The sequence below is a fragment of the Drosophila sulfurigaster genome, chromosome 3 (assembly GCF_023558435.1).
Source record: "Drosophila sulfurigaster albostrigata strain 15112-1811.04 chromosome 3, ASM2355843v2, whole genome shotgun sequence".
Lineage (NCBI taxonomy): Eukaryota > Metazoa > Arthropoda > Insecta > Diptera > Drosophilidae > Drosophila > Drosophila sulfurigaster.
In genome coordinates, this window is record NC_084883.1 from 40785799 (window position 1) to 40807642 (window position 21844).

Here is a 21844-nt window from a genome sequence, read left to right on the forward strand (position 1 = left end):
CGGGGCGATGTTCGTTCTCCTCCCAGCGTGCGGCAAGGACGAGTGGCATATAAGAGAGAGATGACGATGACGATGATGATAATGATGATTACGATGATGATGACGTTTGGCGACGTTGTTGTGGGCTGCCGCCACTTGAGGCCGCATTACTTCAACTTTGAAGATGCTCGAACGCGCTGCACGCTGGCGACACCTAGCGTGCGCAGCTGGAAGCGCAGCTGCCTTCAATCTGCCGCAGCGACTGTCGCCCCCTCCTCTTCCCTTCTCTTTCAGCAACCACGCCCCCCTGCTGCTCTGTAATATGCAAACAGATTTTCTTCGCTTTTTTTTCACTTTCATTGGGGGTTGTTGTTGTTGTTGTTGTTGCTTAGCTCGTCGCTTGTTTGCAGCAAACACACACACACACAGGCAAAGGCAAGCAAAGCAATCCCAACCCAATTTTATAAGTCCTCCAATCTCCCCTCCCCCTTCCTCTAGCGTTTCGACCGCAGAGCGTTTTGTTGAAAAGAAGTTTTTTAGCAACTCAGCAGAAAAAAAACCAAGAAGGAAACACAAAAGCGATTCGAGTGGAGGAGGCGGAGGAGGGGAGATGGGGATATTTCGTATTGTGTTGCTTTGTCCTGTGGCAGCACATTTTCCAAAATGTTGCACGACACAGCACAGAACACAGAGCGCTCTGTCTAATGTCTAATGTCTCATGTGCATGTGTATCTTTGTATCTATGTATCTGTGTATCTGTGTATCTGTTTCATTTGTGCAGGCAACTGGCAATAAAAACACGCAACAAAAGCTGCAAAACACATTTAATCACACTTTCCTAACTGGTTCAGAATGCAGCAAAATAACCAAGGGGGAGCAGTGAGAGGGGGAAGGGGAAGAGATAGAACCAATTGGCAAATTAGCTTTCATTGCAATTCATTGGCGAGGCAGCAGCAACAGCATTTGAAAGATACATTTGTCAGGGAGAGATACATTAACACCTGCCATTGAAGCGCTTTTCGCTTCTCAATTGAATAGAGCAAAGGCTGGGGCGCTGCCACGCCCACTAAGCTGCCCCTAAGCTGCCACTAGTTATCATCGATGTTGCTGGCTTTTGATTTGCTTTTTTTAACCCTATTTCCTCTATGAATTTCCCTTGCAGCTGCAGCTGAAAAGGTTAATCGAATCAATTCTCTTTTCGCTGATAGTTTTTCATTTTCATTTTCTTTCATTTTTTATTTCGACAATTTGTTGGCATTTGCATGCGAATTGTGGCAATTTCAGGATAAGCCGCATTGACTCACAAAACTCACACTGGACAGAGTTAGCGAAGGGGTTGAAAAGGGGAAGAGAAAGGAGTGAAAAAGAAAGAGAGTGTGTTTGGGGAGAAGTGATTTAGCAATTGAGCTTAACATAAAATTACCACATTGATTGACCCTTTTACTTAGCATATTTCGCCACGAAGTATTTCAACGAGGGTCAATTTGTTTTTAACATAATCTCATTTGGCTGCAAGTGCTGTAAGATTGAGCATTTGTAACATAGTTTATGAGCATTAAACATAAGTTCTTTATTGCATAAAGTATTTCTTGATGATGATTGTCAAATTGTGGCTAATATTACGAAGAATAAGTTATCTAGTATTTATGAACGACAAATATAAATGTCAAATTGTGTCTGGCATTGTTAATAACATAATTTGCTTAACTTTCTCATCTATGTATGTTGCATCTCGATAGTTTAAAGAGACCTCATATCTTAAAAAAACTATATGTATATATCTTATAGTCTAAAATGTAATTATAATTGTCAATGCATCAAGACTAAGTGTTCACAATTAGTAATAATCGAGTAAAAAGACTGAATTGTTAGTACCCCTTAATTATATATTAAAATAAACTATTGAACTTATTACAATTCTTATACCCGCCACCCATAGGGTAGAAGGGTATTATAACTTTGTGTCGGCAGGAAATGTATGTAACAGGTAGAAGGAGGCATCTCCGACCCTATAAAGTATATATATTCTTGATCAGCGTCAACAGCCGAGACGATATAGCCATGTCCGTCTGTCCGTCTGTGTGTCTGTCCGTCCGTCCGTATGAACACCTAGATCTCAGAGACTATAAGAGATAGAGCTATAATTTTTTTTCGACAGCATTTGTTATGTTTGCACGCAGATCAAGTTTGTTTCAAATTTTTGCCACGCCCACTTCCGCCCCCGCAAATCAAAAAAAATCGAATAACAAGTGTAATTTTAAAGCTAGAGCTACGAATTTTGGTATATAACTATTGCAGTAGTTATGATTCCTGAAAATTTGGTTGCGATCAGATAAAAATTGTGGAAGTTATTAAAGAAATACTTTTGTATCGGCAAAAACGCCTACTTACTAGGGGTCTGAGTTGCTTTGGTCGACAATCTGGCACATTGTGCCGTCTATGGTATATTTTGAATGATGTTCTATATCGATATACCAAAACATACCATTTTGTATATTTTCGGTATATTTTGAAAATGATACCGCAATATTTTGCCTTTATTAAAAATGGGTAGCGGGTATCTCACAGTCGAGCACACTCCACTCTAACTTTCTTACTTGTTTTTTTTTTAACTAAGTTAATTTGTTTACGTAAACAAGTCCAAACTGGTCTGTACTCTTTTTCAATTCCATTGTTTAATAAGATGTTCTATCATCAAAACAACTTAATAAATAAATTTAAAAGATAGCAAAGCTAGTTCTAATGGTATGTACTTATTTAATGGCAATTAACACAAATTGGTGCCGCTTTTAAATTGTAATTTGTAAATGGCATTGAACGGACTGATTGATTTTATTACAAATGCAAAACAGTGTTGTTTAAGATATTGGACTTGAATAATACAAATTCCCCGCTTATAAAAGATATGTACAGTATTATTAAATAATAAATATTTGCTTTTGAAAGATCGGTATTCAGTACTTAAATAAATCAGTATACTCAATAGAAATAATTAAATACAAAAATATTATTGTTGAATTATCAAAGACACCATATTTCAATTACCACTAAACTATTTTGTGAAGAAGTTATAACACCAAATGTCTACCTTACCCATCATTCATTCCTCTCCTATATTACCATTGAAAAATTGAATCAACTAATCAAATCGAATATTTAAATTGCACAAAAATATTGCAGTTCATTTTTGATATTCTTAAGTTTATTTTTGCTTGGGTTGAATGTGAAATAAAGAATGTAAAATTTTGTTAAATCCAACAACAGCTTCATAATGAGTTAAGCACTTTAAAATGATTGCAGAATAATATTAATCATAGTTTTAGTCTTAGTTTTAATGCACTTAATTTTATTGTGATTGATTTCATCATTTGAGCATAACACTTGATTAATTTAAGTTGAAGTCAAACAAGTTATCAACATTCAAAATCTATAACTAAATTTCCAACTCATCCCACAATTTATAGTTATTCTTAGCATAATCTGCAATCTGTCAACCATTTATTTGTTGTTTCAACTACATTTTCATAATAATAAATTGCGCATCTTGGACCAAATTCATGTTGGCTGCTGTTGTTGCCTTATCAAGAGCGCAGCACTAAATCAACTTTAGCTTGAATGCCTCCCTTTACCCTCGCGAACAATTGTGACCCCACATACTATATATATAAAGTATATATAGTATAGATAACATTTTATGGTCTACACCTTTTATGCGATGTCACCGCAATCGTCGTCTGCTTTTTTTTTGTGCCAGGCCAAAAAAGATAAACCCAAGCCAACAACAAATCCGCAACAAAATCCACATCAGGAAAAATTCGTCGCACTTAAGCCGATGCGATGCCTTTGAGAAGCTCAGGACACAACTTCAACGACAACACACAAACACAACAGAAAAGAAGAGCAGGAAAAAAGAATGAATAATTGCCAATATGCCACAAATTATTTCAAATGAAATGTGAGTGTATTTATGATTTATACCACCACACAGGAAAAAAGGAAAGAAAGGGGACGAAGGATGCGAAGAAGGAAGAAAGGGGAAGCGCAAATAAAACATTTTCAAACAGATAAAAGTTTGCCAGATTTGGAGGCGTGTAACATCATTTGCAATGGCAGCTCTCAAATGAAATGCAAGTCGTGAAATTTGAAACTTGGCACGCGGCTTGATGGATTTTTTTGTCGCTGCTCTCAGTTTTTTCAGTTTTCTTTGGGGAGCCAGGACGGGGCCACTTAAGCGACGCCACCGACACCGCGTCATCGACTTGAGCTGATCAGGCGTCGCAGATTGGCGACGCGAATAGGTAAAAAAAAGGGCAGATGAATAAAAGAACGTTGCAAATGTCTGCGTTGCATTTCCGCTATACGGGGCGTATGAGCAATACGTGTGTGTATGTGTGTGTGTAACTTGAAAGGCAGCCAACAAATTTGGCCAAAGAAAAGCCAGTCAAAGGCAATGATAATAAGTTGTTTACGGCGCGTGAGCTTGCATCAAAACAAGCGACTGACATTTAAGGGGCGGACATGAATATCGTCGTGTAAGGATTGCGACGCTGACGCTGACAAGGATGAGCAATGGGGAGACAAACGTATTGCAATTCGCATACGGTTTTTTGTTTGCTCAGCTGGCGCCAGCTAGCGTCGCTTTCGGGCAACAGCACAAAAAGCTTGTCAGCCATTTTTATGAATGAAAAGCGCTTTCATGGCAAAGCCAAAGCCAAAGCTCGCCTTGCAACATTGCAAAGAGAGTGCGAACTATGCAAGAGAGCGAGCGCCAGCAAAGAGCGAACGTATTGAAAGAGATAGAGCGAGAGAGAGCGCGTGTTTGTGCTGGAGCTTAAGCAGCTGCGAGTTAACAGTGAGTTAACAGCGGCGACCTTTAACAGCTGTGCAATGAAGTTGCAGCCGCAGCTCTGATTGCATTCTTGCTTTGCTGTCGTAATTGCTGTTGTTGCTGTTGTTGCTGTTGTTGGTAACTTCGTAAACATTGTTGTTGCTCGAGTCGAGGCGAGTTCTTCTTGTTGTTGCTGTTGCTGTTACAGTTGGCGGGGTCATGCAACTTTAATATGTAAACAACACCGTCAGCAGGCGCGCGTGTCTGTCTAACTCTGTATTTGTGTGCATGTTACTCTCTTACACGTGTGTGTGTGTGTGTGTGTGTGTGTGTGTGCACCGGAAGCAGACATGTTGTGACACTCTTTGACTTGACCTCGCCTCGCCCCCAAAGCACAGACAGACAAAGTCGGAGAGACAAGCAGACCAACAGACAGATAGACAGACAGCAGCTCGAAATATGCACGCGTGTCAATCCGGCAGCTCAGCTGACATAATAACAAACCCCAACAACAATTCTGTTGAGGGGGGGTTTGAGGGAGTCGCAGGTAAACAAAAATGTCTGCAACGATACAAATTTTCGGTTATGCAAAGCAGCGACATAGGCAGAGGCAGAGCACAGCAAAGCAAAGCAACGTGTACGAAAATTGTGACCCAGTTTAAGGCTAAGGCAAAAATTACGTGAGTCCTGTGGCAATGCGGGTGGCAGACTGCAGACTACAGACTACAGGCAACGGACTACAGACAACCAGGCTCAGACTCAGCCACACGCAGACAGATACATCTGTATTTGTCCATGTGTGTGTGAGTGTGTGTTAGTGTGTGTAGGCCTGTGTGCGTGTGTGTGTGAGTGCCAACGAAGACGCTGCACGTAGCGCACATTTCGTAATAACTTAATCGATGTCGAGAGCCGGGTCTACAATTTTTAGTATATGCCAATACCCTGTAAAGTTGGAGTGAAGAGAATTTGACAAGCTAAGATTCAATAATGAAATTAAATTATTTCCACTAGAAAAATAGGCAACGAATTTAGCGAATCTCTTTTTAGTTTTATAAATTCCCGTACAGAATGTTTGGCACAATGATTAACAATTAGGTGTCTAATGCTCATCCTACCTTAAAGCCTGTGCAGCTAGTATACCCGTTATTTTAACTTTAGCTGATAATAATTTCAATAATGACCATTTAAGTGATAATAAAAAATATATAAAACTGAATTTTTCAAACATTATTATAATGAATTTAACTAAGTCTACAGTTTTAACATAGAAATTATAAAAATAAAAACAATCTCTTCCTTGCAATTTGTCATAGTTTAAGCAACATAATAAAATTATAACAAACAACGCGTAAAGAAATGTTATATAAGAAAAAATTAAAAATTATTATTAATTTTACGTCACCATACAATGTAAAATTTTTTTCTTGTTTCACAAAATAAAAAACAAATTGTAAAGTGCATTTAAACTAAATAGAAATAAATATTACGTATACGACTGTTTGTACCAGCTTTTATGATAGTCTACATTTGATATCATAAAAGCTGGTATATTTGGCTGACATATTTTGCAGGTTTCTAAATTTATTATGAATAAGAAAACATACGTGAGTCTGTTTCTTATTTAATCTTAATTATTTACACAACTTTCTTTTGCATCCTTAGCCTATCCTTGAATTAAATAATTCTTGCCCACTTTCTTCTATTTCACAAGTTAATCTCACCACTCAAGCCGTTGAAATACACCCAATTTGCTGTAATTCATATTCCTAGACCCTGCAGCAATTGTAGCGATAAACTACATGGACTAGAAAGAGCAACATACTAAACTAATAATGCAACTTCATGCTATGCATCATTTGAGGCCCAAAGTAAACTTAAACCCGAAACTCAATTTTGTTATATTATTCAGCAATGAAGTGCAAACAAGTCTTGAGCCTTTCATTGTACGTGGTATATGGGAAGTTAAACTCGATGACGACAAGCGAGAACCGAGAATGGAGAATCGAGAGAGAGTATTTCTAACTGGAATTTTTTGTTTGTTATGGGGCACGTTGTCGTTTTGTGTCGTCGTCGTAGTCGTCGACGACAAAAAGCCTATCAAGAAGGTGGCTGTGCTGGGTGTTCCTGCCGAACCGGCGTTGCAGGAAGTTGGCAATATATTTGACTCACTGCAAACGGAAGCGCGACTGAGGCAAAGGTCTGTGTCTGTTGACGTCTCTTACGTCGCCTTTTTGCCGCAGTCTCTTTGCCACAACCTTAGACTCGACTCGACTCGACTTCGGCTTCGAGGATAACTGTCTGTCTGTCTGTCTGGCCAAGTCTGTTCCCTGGTGACAATGCGAGGCAGCAGCAGCAGCAGTGGAAACGTCGGAAAATGTCGCCTGTTAGAGACGAACATGCAACGAACTGTAAGCAATGAAGGCTAAGTTGTTACCGAAGTTCGGTCGGCAGGCAAGTCCCGTTGATAAGCCGGCAACTAAGTAGTCTTCCTCTTCCTCTGCCTCACACACACACACACACACAACATTCTGAGAGTGCAACACGAAAAAGCCACAAAAGCTGACACAACTACCCAACTAAATGCGACCATAAAATCGAGAGCTGCAACTCTAAAGCCACTTGTAGTGCGCTTTTTTCGGCGATAAATTTGCCAACTCTTAAATACGGAACATGGCATATTTAATTATATTAGAGAGCTCTAAAAATGTCTCCAAGTGAATAAAGAATATTAGAATATTGTTAGCAGAGAAGTGAGAAGTGAAGAATTATCTCTAAAAATTTACCACAGAAAGTCTGTTTAATTAGTTTTGTTATTTTATATATTTATATTTTCATGTAGTATCTTTCTATCCTTTTAATGTATTTAGACTAAATATCAGGATTAATAAACATGAATTAAACAAAGGTAAAGAGAGTATTTTATTGAAATACTTTTTGCATCATTATCAAATAAAGTTTAAGCAGTTTTTTGGCAAAAATTTTTCATAAAACTTGTAACACAATATACAAAAAATCTCATATTATTTGGGTATACACAGCTTGAAGTAAATATTTTAAGTAATATAATACTAAGCAAGTTTTTGCTTACGAGCTTAATCAAGTTTAGCCATTAAATGCAATAGAATTTTAGTTAAACCAATATTCAAATAATATTATTATTAAGCCTCAAGATTTTGTTTAAATTTATTTCATACAAAAGTTAGGACAATGTAAATGTAAGCCTTTGCATCCAGACTTTTAGTAATAGTGTTAGTGTAATTATATCTAACCTTTTCAAATATATAAAATAAATATTTTTAAATTATGCGAGAAATATTCAAAGAGTTTAAATGAAAAAGTATATTAGTTGGATACTTTTTGTTCTGTATCAACTAAAGATCATGCTTTTATTCAAATATCTTGCAAACATATGTTTGGACAATATATACTACTATCTACTATCTACTCTTTAACATATTTAACGTTCATAAAAACATTACTAATAGTAATCCTAGCCTAATCAGACTTTAACTTATGAGCTAAAGCAAATTAAACATCCTTGAAGAAGTGTTTGAATTCATTAGTTTTTTTTTTTTTTTTAAATACTTTTTGTTCTTTATGAACTAATATTTGATGATTTATTTGAATTTATTTAATATGAATGTTGTAATAATGTAGAAAAATCTCTAGCTTTTCAATGTAGTTACTAGCTGATTAGATAAAAAAAAAAGGGGAGTAATTATTAGTTGAGCAAATTACTGCTTACTGCCAAATTGAAACTTTCTGGAAATGTGTTTATATGCACAAACATTTTTTCCAAAAGGAATTTTCTCAAAAATAAGAATACTAATATTAAGACAAATTAAAATATGTTAAATCCAATATTTGTTTAAATATTATTTGTCATTTACTTATTTTAAGCTATTTTTGGCTATGCTTATCAGTTTGAAGGACTTAAAACGACTTTAACGTAGTAAACACAAAGGCTTTCTTGTTCACCATGAGCTAAGCTCAAACAAAATTAAATTACATTACCCTTCTACCGTCTGAATGGCGCGTATAATTAACAGCGCTAATTATATGCGATTTCCATGCCAATTAAATGGATATTAAGCTATGCCATACATTGTAAAACGCTCTTCCGAGTAATCACAAAAAAAGAGCAGCAAAGAATTTTATAGCTTGTTTTTCATTAATTTAACTTTCGACTATCTTTGTATAGCAATCTGTTTTTTGCTCTTCTTAGCATGCTTGACCATCTATCTTAACGTTTTGCTTGAGCTTTCTTCGCATTATCCACTTCACTAGACTCTCAGCCATAATCTCCAGGTTGTGCTGCAAAGATTTCAACTACAACACAGCAATTGCGTGCATCAAAAGGTCGCAGTTGACGTTGTAGTTGTAGTTACCGTTGTAGTTGTAGTTGTAGCAAATCAATGCACCTAACATTGCATTGGCAGCAACAGCCGAGAATGAAAGCCAATATCAAGCAGGAGCACAACGTCTGCAATTGAAAAGTGAGGAAGGCACCCAAAAAGAAGAAAAAAACAAAAAGACAAGGAAACGACGCCTGGGAACCGAACGAAAACAACAAACACATAAAGTCGATAACCCGGTTGGGTGCCACCGGCTACACCCGAAATCCCAAGTCAATGCGGTGTAAGAGTGTGTGTGAGTGTGCTGTGTGTGTGTGTGTGTGTGTGTGTGTGTGTGTGTGTGTGTGTGCTGTGACTGTGTGTGTGAGTGTGGCTGCTATGCCTGACTGCATATTTGCTCTTCTGCTTTGCCTATTTTAGTTTTTAGCCTGGGCGCACAACTTGCGACTTATGACTTCCCGTGCCTCATCCGCAAGCCCCGCCCACCACCTACTTCCCCCCCCGACGCCCATTCTCTGGCTTTTTTGTTATATTGGACTCGTTGGGTGTTGACATTCACAGCGCTCATTAAACTGCTTCAACAGAGGCACCCAAAAAAACAGCAGAATAAGAAGAAAAAAGAGTGCATTCTATTCACAGATGGAGATAAAGAGTTGGAGGAGAGCGGAGATCGGAGAGGAGTGTGGGCGTCGCTTAAAGTTTAACTACAATTTAGTCAGCACTGCCCTCTGCGCCTCTCATATATACATATTTGCTCTCTGTGTCTCTCACATAATAATAGCTGTTGTTATTGCATAATTTTAATGTGTCGTCCTTAATTTAAATGCTTCCGTTGCACACGGCAACAACCAGGCGAATCCTTGGCAACGTCACGAGATGCCTCGACATAGTTCGAGTTCGTGTTTTTTTTTTTTCTGGGTGGAGGGATCCCCTGCAGTGCACCTCTCCCTTTCCCTTTCTCCTTTCCTTTCCTGCCGCGCTGGTGCAGCACGTTTATTCCATTTTCGGTTGCCAAAAAATTGTCTATTAGTTGGGCCAGAATGAACATTCCATGATAATGGCATATGACAAGCACCACATGCGGCTACAATCGAGCTTCGAGGCGGCTTCGAAACGACTTCTCACCCTCTCTCTCACACAAACTCGCTCTCTCTCTCCCTCCTATCTCTCCTTCGTTCACTCTGTGCTTGGTCTCGCATGGTTCCCGGCGGCGTATGCGCAATGCTTATTAATTTAAAATTTACGTAGCATGCATTTAGGCGGCCTGACTTGAAATTGCTAAAAGCCACCAAAGGCTACGACAACGACGCCGACGACGATGACGATGACGACGTTTGATACTCATACAAGTTAATTAATTGTTGCCCAGCACCAGCAGCATTTAATGCACGTATGCAACTAACAGAGAGGGAGATAGTGTGCGAGAAAGTGATAGAGAGAGAAAGGAAGAGAAGTGTGCATGGGTGTATGCAATGTCACTTATGTAAATATTCAAACAGCACACCGGAGACAGACGCCCCCTAAAGTTGAAAGCCAACACACCATGAAGAAGTCTACACAACAAAAAAATAGTCGAAATAAGAAAGCCAAAGTTGATAATACAAGACTGAGACATACCCTGGAATTAGGCAAAGACAGGGAAGTTAAACAATTGGTTAAGAAAAACAATCAGTCATAATGAGAGATTAAAATACTATAAAGAAAATTATGTTTTTCAAAATGTCAGAAAAGGCAGACATTATATTGAACAAAGTTGTTCGTTGACGGAAGCGTTAATAAAACACGTGCATGTTCTTTGACTATTTACTATAAGTAATGTAAGTTTTATACAATTTATGAAGTTCAAATGTTTATGTTAATGCACTGCTAACTTGGGTTAACGATAGTGCATTAATGTTATTTTCAACAGATTTTAATTGGGGACTTATCAAATAAGTTAAAATAGAGAAAGGATAGCTCTACAATTAATAGAAACTCATTCAGCCATTCATATGAACATTACATCACATTATAAACTTCCTCTCCCAATTCTAGTAAATTATTTGTGACTTGTGAAAATTTTTAGAGGTCTCCATAAAATTACTAAAACTATTGTTAACAGAAGAATCTTTTTCTTTTTACATATGAAACAATTTTTATTGCACTTATTTTAAGGTATTTTAGTTTCAATGCAATTAAAATTAGAGCATCAATTTTTAATATTGCGATAAACAGGGATAAAATCATAAATTTTGCCACAAAAAAACTAATAATCTTTACAAATAATAATCTGGAAACTCTGTCAATGGAGCCTGCCAATTATGGTATTAGTGCTGCTCAGAATGTCTTTCTAAGTATAATCATATGAAAACAGTTGAATTCTTAAATACACAAAAATAAATAATGAACAAAAGTACAAATACAATAAGAATTTAACGAGCAAGTTTCAAATAATGTGTAAATAATATAAATTTAAAATATAGTTGGGAACTGCCCACTTGCTGTTCCCAACTATAATCTAAAATACACTAAAGCTTAAACAAAACTTAAATTGAAATGCAATGCAAATTTAATGATCAATTGCAAATCACAATAATAATAAACATAAATTTGAACAACTAAATGACAGCAACTGCAACACGGACAGCAACAGTTAGTTGCGCGTTTAGCGATATAAATCAGTTTAATGAGATATTTAAGGCTGTTTAGCAGCTGTTCGACACTCTAAAGTCATTTGCTGGTTTGCGAGGTATAAAAACAACAACGGGGCTAACGCCAAAGGCGCAACAACATGACCAGGACACACACATATATGAAAAGCGAGCAGCCCAACAAAACTACACTATACTATATATGTATATATATATATATATAATATATGTGTGTGTGTTGTGAGGGGCGTGTTGCATGTGTGAACTTTTTAACCAAACTCGTGCCAAAGTCAACAAAACAGCGAACAAGGAGCCAGACAGCTGGTAGTTGGTAGTTGGTAGCCTGGTTGCCTGGTGGCCACTTGGACAAGTGCAGGACATTAAATGCAATGCAAAAGTGGAAAGCAGGCAGCAGCAGCCAACGAGGCGACCATCTATCAAAGCCGAAGAAGATGCGCTTGGCCACAGCCACACACACACACACACAGCCTTAGGATAATCACATTCAAAAGGAAAATGAAGCGAGCTGCAAAAACATGACCAAAGATTGGCGTAAAGAGACAACAGAGACTGAGAGACAAGAAGACGAAGAAGAAGTCGGAGCAAACAGGAAATGTTGCACGGCAAAAAACAGAGACAGCTGGATAAAGATTCAAAGCGCGGAGACTGAGAGGACGAAGAGTCCGCTTGAACTTTGACTGATGGACGCAACTCTGAGTCAGTGAATGACAGTGTGACACTTTGACGGACTGACTGACTGACTGACTGACTAGCGACTGGACGACAGTCTTTCACTTATTTTATTGACAATTTTTTTGCAGCATTTCAATTTTAACGAAGCTTGCGGCAAATTGTTGTTAACTGGCTGCCAACCTCGTCATCGTCATAGTCATCGTCAACGTTCTCATCGTCGTCGTCGTCGTCGCCCTCGACTGCATAAATTAATCAGGAAATCGAAGCAGCGACAAAACGCCCCCTTTCGTCTATATCTTGGGCAAACTGTTGTCCGTCTATTTCTCTGTCTTTCTGTCATTTTTGTCACCTGTCTGCATCCTGAAATGCTTAGAGCTCGCACCGCTCCGCCCACCTTAGCGTTCAGAGCTATTTCAACAATTTGTAGACGCATAGATTTTAAAAAGTCACGCAAAATATTTTCCATCATCGTTTCGTTTCCTGATTGAATTCTATCTGCTCGATTGCCCGTTTCCTTTTTCCATATTCCCTCACTTATTACTTCACATACACACACCCACACACACACACACTATTCGCTAAAATATACTATTCGAAATTCAAAATGCAGCTTCTAATTGAATCTAATATCCAGTTGCGCTACACAAAAACTAATAACCAATTCCATCAACTGTAGCTTATTGAAGTGCAAAAGCTTAAAGTTCGATATGAATTCATTGAGAACAAAATATTGTCTGTGTTTTGATTGATTTGCTGCCTTTTCAATGAGCTGCTTTTTTCATTAATTTGTGAAATGCGATAACTACTTTATTTGTGAGTTATTCTAAAAATGTTAGCTATAGAAATTGCACCTAGAGAGTCATCAATTTTCTTTCAGACAGTCTTAACTATTTCAAAGGGAGTTTATAATTATGAAATTCTTAGAAATTCCGATATAAAAGATAATTCCTTTATTTATAGACAGCAGTCTTTTATTTATTCTTTGAAAAATGCACTTTGAATTATTAAATTCTTGGAGTCTCAATTATGAAAGATACCATTTTTATTTATAGAAATTAAAAATGTGCTTTATTTGATTCTGACTTCTTAAGGAAAAGATAAATATTTTATTAATAGAAATTATTGCTTTAGTTATTCCATTAAAAATGCACTTTATGCACTGAGTTATAGAAATTTTTAATTAGCTTAAGTTTTTTTAAAAATTCATTTTTAATTATGAAATTATTAGGGACCCCAATATAATAGATAAATCTATAATTTATAGATCTTATTTTTGTTTTTTTTTGTTTGTATTCTATTAAAAATGCATTTATAATTATGAAGTTCTCGGAGAGAGTTATGAAATATACAATTTTTATTTATATACATTAACTTTCTTTCATACACTTTTAATTATGGAAGTCTTAAAGACTAAGATGGGAAAGATAAAATCTTTATAAACCTTTTACAGAATTGTCAAACACATAAACGAAAATTAATTGAAAATAATTTAGCTAAAATTTTGGTATTAAATATTTTATATTCAGTGCAATATTTTAAATAAAAAGCGTTTTATTTAGACGCTTTTATTTACTAATTTTCACAGCTTAAAATTGTTTTAAATTTGGCTCAGTTTAATGACCTTAAATACATAAACAACATTCTATAAGCTCTCGTCTAACTCAAGATCAGTATAAACTGAGGAAACTTCAGCTGTTATATTAGCAGCTGCTTTCAATTGACTCGCTGCCCACTTGGCCGATAGCTCGATCGTTTTGTCAGTTAATGACAGTCAAAAAATAAAAATAAAATAAAATAAAAGTCGAGAAAAAAGCTAATGCCTGAGGCAAATAAAGCAACTGCTTTACAAGCTGTCTCCATTTTCATTTGCATGGCATCGAAATGCGTCAAACAAACTTAGCATTCGACAACAGACAAACGCGACAAAAGTCAACACAAAACACAGCAGATAAACAAACAAAACAAACGAGCAAAGAGCTGCTGAACGAGATGCGAGTAAATCGAGACAACACACGAAAAAAAAATGCATATTTATTTGCGCAAAGTACGCAGCAGTATATGGTCTATACTCTATATCTATAGAGAGGAGTCTCTAGTTGCATGACTTTATCGCTAAGCGGCATCGAAATGTGAGCGATATGTGAATAGATTTTCCATTTGGTTTGTCTTCTCCTGCTGCTTCTCTGTTCTCTCTGTTGTAATTGTAGTTGTTCTGGCCCATGCCCGTTGTTTCGGTGTTGTTGCATGAGTAATGTGCGTCTGTTTGCCGCTTGCCGCTTGCTGCTTGCTGCAGATGTAGATGCAAATGTATCTCGCGGAGTCGCGCATATATAAATAGTATTTCAGTTGAACGCACAGCCAAAATAGCAAAAGGCGGCAAAAGCCTTTTGCGATGCGATTCACAAGACAACACAACACAACACAACTGACTCTCGCACTCCGGCGTATTGTATTTCAAAAATTTTGTTTCAAGTTGACACAAATCTGCGGCGCGTCACCTCCGCCCCCGCCTTACTTCTCCCCCTCCACAGAGGTGAGACAAACAAAACGAAGGCCTCCATCCCTTCTATATAGTTTTCTTTCGTATACCCGCTACTCATACAGTAAAAGGGTAATATAAGTTGGCGCCTACGTGAAATGTATGAAAAACAAAAGCAAAAAAATATATATCAGCGTCCACAACCTAGAAAAAATATCCCTTCCAGACTATAAAAGATAGAGTTATAATGGGTATAGTCTTTAATCTTTTTTTGATATTGTGAAGCAATAATAATTTTTTTAGTTATATTTACTTGGACAGACTTCGAGCCTTAATTGCTTTGGTTGACAACATGGTTTATTTTAAAAGCTATGGTATATTTTGTAATGCTTTAGTATATAAAAATACCGAATATTGCTTTTATCAAATATTTCACTTGTTACATTAATATACCAAATCTGCGCTTAGGTGTTATTCAATATTTGTTTTTTGGTATATTAATTTAGTATATTTAAATAATAATAACTTTTTTGCGTATATTGACAACGAGTAGAGGGCTGATCTCGAGCCTTAATTGCTTTGGATGACAACCTGGTATATTTTATAAGCTATGGTATATTTTGAATGTGGTAGTATATCGAAATACCAAATATTACATTCAGTATATTTCACGTGTTACATTTATATACCAAATTTGTGTTTATGTATACTTCAGTATTTTTTTGGTATATTAATTTGGTACATTAAAACAATAATACTCTTGTTGCTTATATCGACAATGCGTAAAGGGGCTGCACTCGGGCCTTAATTGTTTTGGATGGCAACCTGGTATATTTTACGGGGAATGTTTTGAAAGTGGTAATATATAAAAATTCCAAATATTGCATTCGGCATATTTTACCATTTCTTTGGTATATTAATTTGGTCCCTTTTAGGTATAATAACGAGCAGTTAGGCCCTTAGTGAAAACGGATACCGGGAATGTCACAGTCAATCACATTAAACTGTAGCTTTCTTAGTTGTTTTTTTTTTTTGTTTTGTGTGTTGTTGTTGAGGAAGTGCGAGTATTATTTGTGAATTGGGCTGACGCGAGACGAACTCATCGCCTTTTCGTCATTGTCGCCGGCTGTGCTGTCAACGCTTTGCTCATCGTCGAGTGTTTGCCAGCGATAGCAGCAAATACATTTTCAATGCATACAATTACTTCCAGCGCGCTGCTTGCGAAATTAAAATTAAATTACGCCACAGCAGCAGCTGAGAGAGGGAGGGAAGGAGGTTAGGGCAAGGCAAAGGAAGAGGAAGAGGCGTCATCAGTGAAAAGTTCATTAAGTTATGTATACGCCCCGCCCGCCGCATAGTTGACATGAAAATGTCTCACAAGCTGCACCTATATGATGTATTTTTGAGGCGGGGGGGTGGAGGATGAGGGGGAGGTTGTGTAGGTTAGTCGCACTTGGGCACATCATTAAGTAGCTAAGACAATCGTGCCAATCATTAAAAATCTGGTAGGAAAACGCTTTGAGTGCTCAACCGCACTGCAATGCGGATGCCAACGCCGTCGTCATCTCTGCAGTTATCAACACGTACGTTCATGGTTGCTGTTGCCTCAGTCTCAGTCTGAGGCTAAGGCTGAGACTGAGGCTGAGTTTGAGTTTGAGCCTGTCGCCGACCTGTCTAAAGCAGCCTAACTATGCTGTTAGACGTTAGACCCCGGCGCATGTTTATAGACGCCCTAGATTAGGTCTTTGTCAGCATTTTTCAAGTATATGCTCTCTGTCTCTCTGTGTGTTTGTCCGTGTGTATGTGGGAGATGTACGCGTGTGTGTGTGTGTGTAAGTTGCAACTGTGTGCTCGAGTGGCGATAGCTGGCGACTAAAATCCAAAAGCATAAGCTTTGGCGCAAGTGGAAGTGGAAGTGGAAGCCACTTGAGCCAAAGCTCTGCGCTTGTTCCGGTTGCCATCTAGCCATTGGGCCAAGAGACTCAAAGCTGGCAACTCCCACTGAGCAACTGCAACTCAGAAACTGTTCAAATTGAGTCTGAGAAACAGTTCAAGATACTTGTGAAGACAGCAGCAGCAGCAGCAGCAGCAACTGTAGCAGCTTGAAAGCGAGTGGCCGATTGCACGATCGCAGTCTGTTGCAAGTTGCTTGTGATGTCAAGTGGCATAGTTGTTGTTTTTGTATGCTTCAAAGCGGTTACGTCATAATCGCTCCCTAACCGCTGTCACAATGAGTCAATGAATGGCTCTACCTTATGCCCAAAAGTACCTTAAAGGCGTAATAAATATTTAATAAAAATCTAGAGGTATAAATTTAAACACAATTATTGGGGAAGTGCTTCACAACTGATTTCAAAATGAATCAAGTTTTGTTGTTTAACATCTAATGATAGGGATTTAAACAATATTCATTGTGAAACCATTCAAAATTGGTTAAAAATTATTAACTAATATACAATGTGCTAGTTTTAAAAATTTGTTACTGCATAAAAGTTCTGGAACTTATATAATATACAATATAAATTAATATTTAATATGAAATGATGCAAATTCAATCTCTAACCGTTTCATAACCGATTCAATAATCAATAAAAATTATTGAAATAATGCATAAACATTTTATAGCCAGAGCAAACAAACAAAATTAATAATTAATATGGAATTATACAAATTTCGCATACTTCCATATCTAACCGTTTCAAAACCGAATCAAAAGTTAATCAAAATTATTGAATAATATGTAATGATATAGTTTTAATAAGCATTATTCAATGCATAAACTTTTTATAGCCTAATCAAAAATGAACCCAAACTATGAATTATAATATAATAATGAAAATTTAGTCATTATTCAATCGCTAAACGTTTCCTAACCGATTAAAAAGTGTTTTAAAATTATGATTTATACTTAAATGGTTCAGCATAGATTTGTGTAATTCTTTCTTAAATTTTTAACGTGTTCATAACACACTTAAATATGTATATCTACATATGTGCTTCTTTCTTCTTTTTTATTTTACAGTTTAATAATCATTTCATTCCCTATCTTTTTTAAAAAATGTCTAACGTAAACTACGATAATTTTTTAATTCTTTTACCCAATAACTTAAAGAAACATATTATTCCATTTTTGAACTTTTGATTCCTATTTTCAAATTCTTTTAAAACAAAACAGTTTCTTTGTCAAATCTGTAGCTGATTCATAATTTGGTATCCATATTCTTTAATAAGAAATTATCTGTTTTCAAAAGTGAATAATCTCTAGAATAGAGCATTTTAAATTCTGTGTTTTTTTCCCAACGAAACGTTTTCTATTTAAATCTTAAATGCTGTACACAAGCATTATAATATTTTCCACAGATCATGTACTTCATAACCGTTTTATAACTGATTGCATTCCGTTCTATTGTAACCTCCCACGCTTTGGTGCAGAGCGAAAGCAAAGAAAAATTAACATTTTGGTCACATCTTTAATTTAACAGTAGATATTTCAAACTTTGGCTAATTTACCAAGCCAACGAAGCAGCAGCCAGCCAGCCAGCGAATGCCAAAAAAGCACAGCAAAGGGAATCATACGTAAAGAAGAAAAAAAACAATAAAAATTAGAAAAGATTGAAGACACACACCAAATGGGAAAAGATAACAAAAGGCAGGAAGGCAGGCAGGGAGACAGAGGGGAAAAATACATTCGCCAATTTCAAGTTGGGCCACTATTGAAGAAGCCATTTGAAAATTTGAAAATTTTTTTGGCACAGGTACAAAAACCGTGAAACGAAAAAGAACGAACAAAAAAAAAAGAATAAAATAGACAAGCGAAAAAGATTGCAAAAAGGCGAAATAAAGAGACAAACCAAAGACCGCATTGACTCTTCAACTATTGCGGGCATATATGTGCATATACTCATGAGTACTATATCTATATGGATATGAGTGTGCAACTGAGTGTGCGAGTGTGCTAGTGTGTGTGTGTGTGCTATAGGTTATAATATGTTAGCGTAATGCCGAGTGCCATTCTGATGATGGGCGGAGCCAACAATTTCGCTAAACAAAAACACAAACGGCGACAACAACACAAAAAAGCAATGCGGCTAACTGTAACTACATATATGAGTGTGTGAGTGTTTGAGTGTATGTGTGTGTCTGAGTGTTTGTGTGCTTGTGTGTGCAATGCGACGGCGGATGTGTTGGCGGCAGCAGCAGCAACTGCAACACTCCAAAGTTGGCCAAGCCAGGCATCAAAAGGCATCTTGCAGTCTCTTCAGCTTTTTCAGCTTCGAGTGGCGCTTTTTTTTTATTGTTGTTGTTGTTGTTGTTTGGTATTTTTTGGGGCCAACATCAAATTTGGTTAATACAAATGACGAGAGCCGCCTTTTGATTAGTCTAATGAAACTATGCGGCATGTAATGAGAACGTAGCTTCCTCTCTCTCTTTCTCTTTCTCGCTTTCTCATCATTCGCCTTCAGCAAACACATCTGTGCAACTGCCGCCAATTGACGTCAAATTACGGCGTCTTCATCGTCGCCTTGTTGTTGCTATTGTTGTTGCTGCTGGCGGCAGCAAATCTCAAGCATTTCATCAATTACAATTTCAATTTAAACAAAAACCCGTTGTCGTTCATTGTTTTCGATCGTCAAATAAACAACTCAACTGAATATTGCATACCGAATGAATTCGGAATCAATTCGAATCGACTCAACACAACTCAACTTGAATCGGCTATACAAATTGAGATACAAATTTATTGAGAATTTTGTGAATGCTACAATTTTGTGTCATAATTGAATTGCACCATCTATCTAGCTAGGGGTAATATCTAATAGCATACTTTATAAAGTAAAGATATTGAGATGGTTTCAGTTGTGGAAGAAGAGTTGAATAGGAAAGTTTATAATTTTACTCTTAAATAACATCAACTGGACTTTGAAAGCATATACCAAAGGGTAAGAGCTAGGAGGCTGAACTTTAGTCTCAAAGTGGTATAAAAACTTTTCAGAAGAATGACAAAAACAGTGTATTTTATTGGGGCGCAATGATGCAAACTTAAAGCGATCTTCAACAACTTTAACAGTACTTTGAATGCACATCACAAACGGCAAGAGCTAGCAGGCTGTAATTTATGCACAACTATTCAGAATAGTGTATTTTAATCTAGATCAATTGCAAAGAACACATCAATTTCAATCTATTCGTATCTTAACCCTTAACCGACTTATAAACTTAAATAAAGTAAGAGCGAGAAGGCTGACATTTAGGAACATCGTACTAGAATATGTTATCTATTGACTGACCGACTAATTAATAAAACCTCAGCCCAAATTGTTAGAACTAGAAGGCTTTTGACATTACATTATTTGATATTGCAGGTATGAGCTAGGATGCTGTAATTTGAAGAGAATGCAGTTCGAAAGCTTTGCAGAATAATGATAACAAGAATTGAAGACTTAAAAAAACATCAATTTGAAAATATTCTATTGATTGACTGAAAAACTCTATCAAAGCCCAAACCAAGATGTAATAGCTAGAAGGCTGAATATTTCAGAAAACATAGTGCCACATGTATTAAATGAGTGACTGAAGCGATACACAATGTAAAATGTAAGAGCTAAGAGGCTGAATATTTTACAAACATAGATTATCTTTCGAGTGACTGAACTATCAATCAACAGCATAAAGGAAATAAATTTGTTCTTTCAGCCTTTTAGCTCTTGGCTGAATGAACAAATTTGTATAATTTTATCAAAATTCTCACTTAAGTTCAATATAAATGTTTTTATTATCTTTTATAACATCCCTTAATTAAATGTCAATCAAGTTTTTCCTATAAAACAAACATAAAGTGCAACTGTCTCAATTAATTGGCTAGAAATTTCTTCCAACAAGTTGTTTAGCAATTAAAATGCACTAATTTCTGGCAATTTTCATTGAAAGTTTTACCGATGGTATATCTAACAATTCGTTGTTAATCTGATATACCATTCCCACGTCAACAAAAGAAGTTTTAATTTCACTGCAAAGATTTTCCATCAGATTGCTAGAAACTTTTCTAGCTTTCACTCAAAGTAAAAATCGCGTGTTTTCCCAATATGCACAGAGAGAAGACGATGATAATGGTTTAACGTGTGGGCGGTTTGTTAGCATAGAGCTGTCAGAGTTGAGCTGGCTTAGTTAGCCACCAAATAAATGCTAATTACTCGCTAGGGCATTGAGAAATTTAGCGAATTTCGTCTAATTTGTGACTGGAGCAATAGACTTACCTGGACTTGTCTGCCAACTGAGGCCGCCAATGAACATTTTACTGCAAGTAAAAGAAAAACAAAATAAAATTCATCATCAGACAGACAAATAAGAGGCATTAGCAATAGTATAGTATATATATAGTATAAAGTATAAGAATAGAGATAAATGTTTATGTTATAGACTGGCTAAAACTGAAAACAAACAGTCTGTGAGTTATCATCTTATATCAATGACGTCTCGCTTGCATTGTCGTCATCTTTTCTTCTCTGTCCTTTCATTATTATCACCACGATGATGATGATGACGATGATCATTGTGTTGTTGTTGCTGTAGCGGTGAAGGTGGCTGACTGTTGTCTTCGTCATTATTTAAATCATAGAAAATAAGCCGCTTTCCCGGCATTGTTTTCATGCTGGAAAATCTCCCAGCCGAGCCAAAAGCGACGGAGGCTTATATAAAAACAAAACAAAAAAAAAAGAGTGCAAAAACAAAAGCAAAAGGCTTGCAACTGCAACTGCTACTGCGACTGCGACGACGACGACGACGACGACAATGATTATGAAAACTTCAACAAACTGCAAAAGAGAGCGCAACAGTGGCAACAATGTGTGGCAAGGGGGGCCAAATGGGCAGTCGTCGCATT

The 21844-nt window shown here is 36.7% G+C and overlaps 1 protein-coding gene across 7 annotated transcripts in view; it reads right to left on the bottom strand.

The window, feature by feature from the left end:
- Positions 1-21844, bottom strand: part of LOC133841326 (RNA-binding protein Musashi homolog Rbp6) — a 227264-nt gene that overhangs the window by 184817 nt on the left and 20603 nt on the right. For all 7 annotated transcript variants that reach the window (XR_009894287.1, XR_009894288.1, XM_062273722.1 and 4 more), the window contains exon 3: positions 21219-21259. Coding sequence is in view for 5 of the 7 variants with exons in the window: in XM_062273722.1 (XP_062129706.1) it covers positions 21219-21259 (41 nt within the window). In the remaining 2 variants the exon portion in view is untranslated. The remainder of the gene's footprint in view (positions 1-21218; positions 21260-21844) is intronic.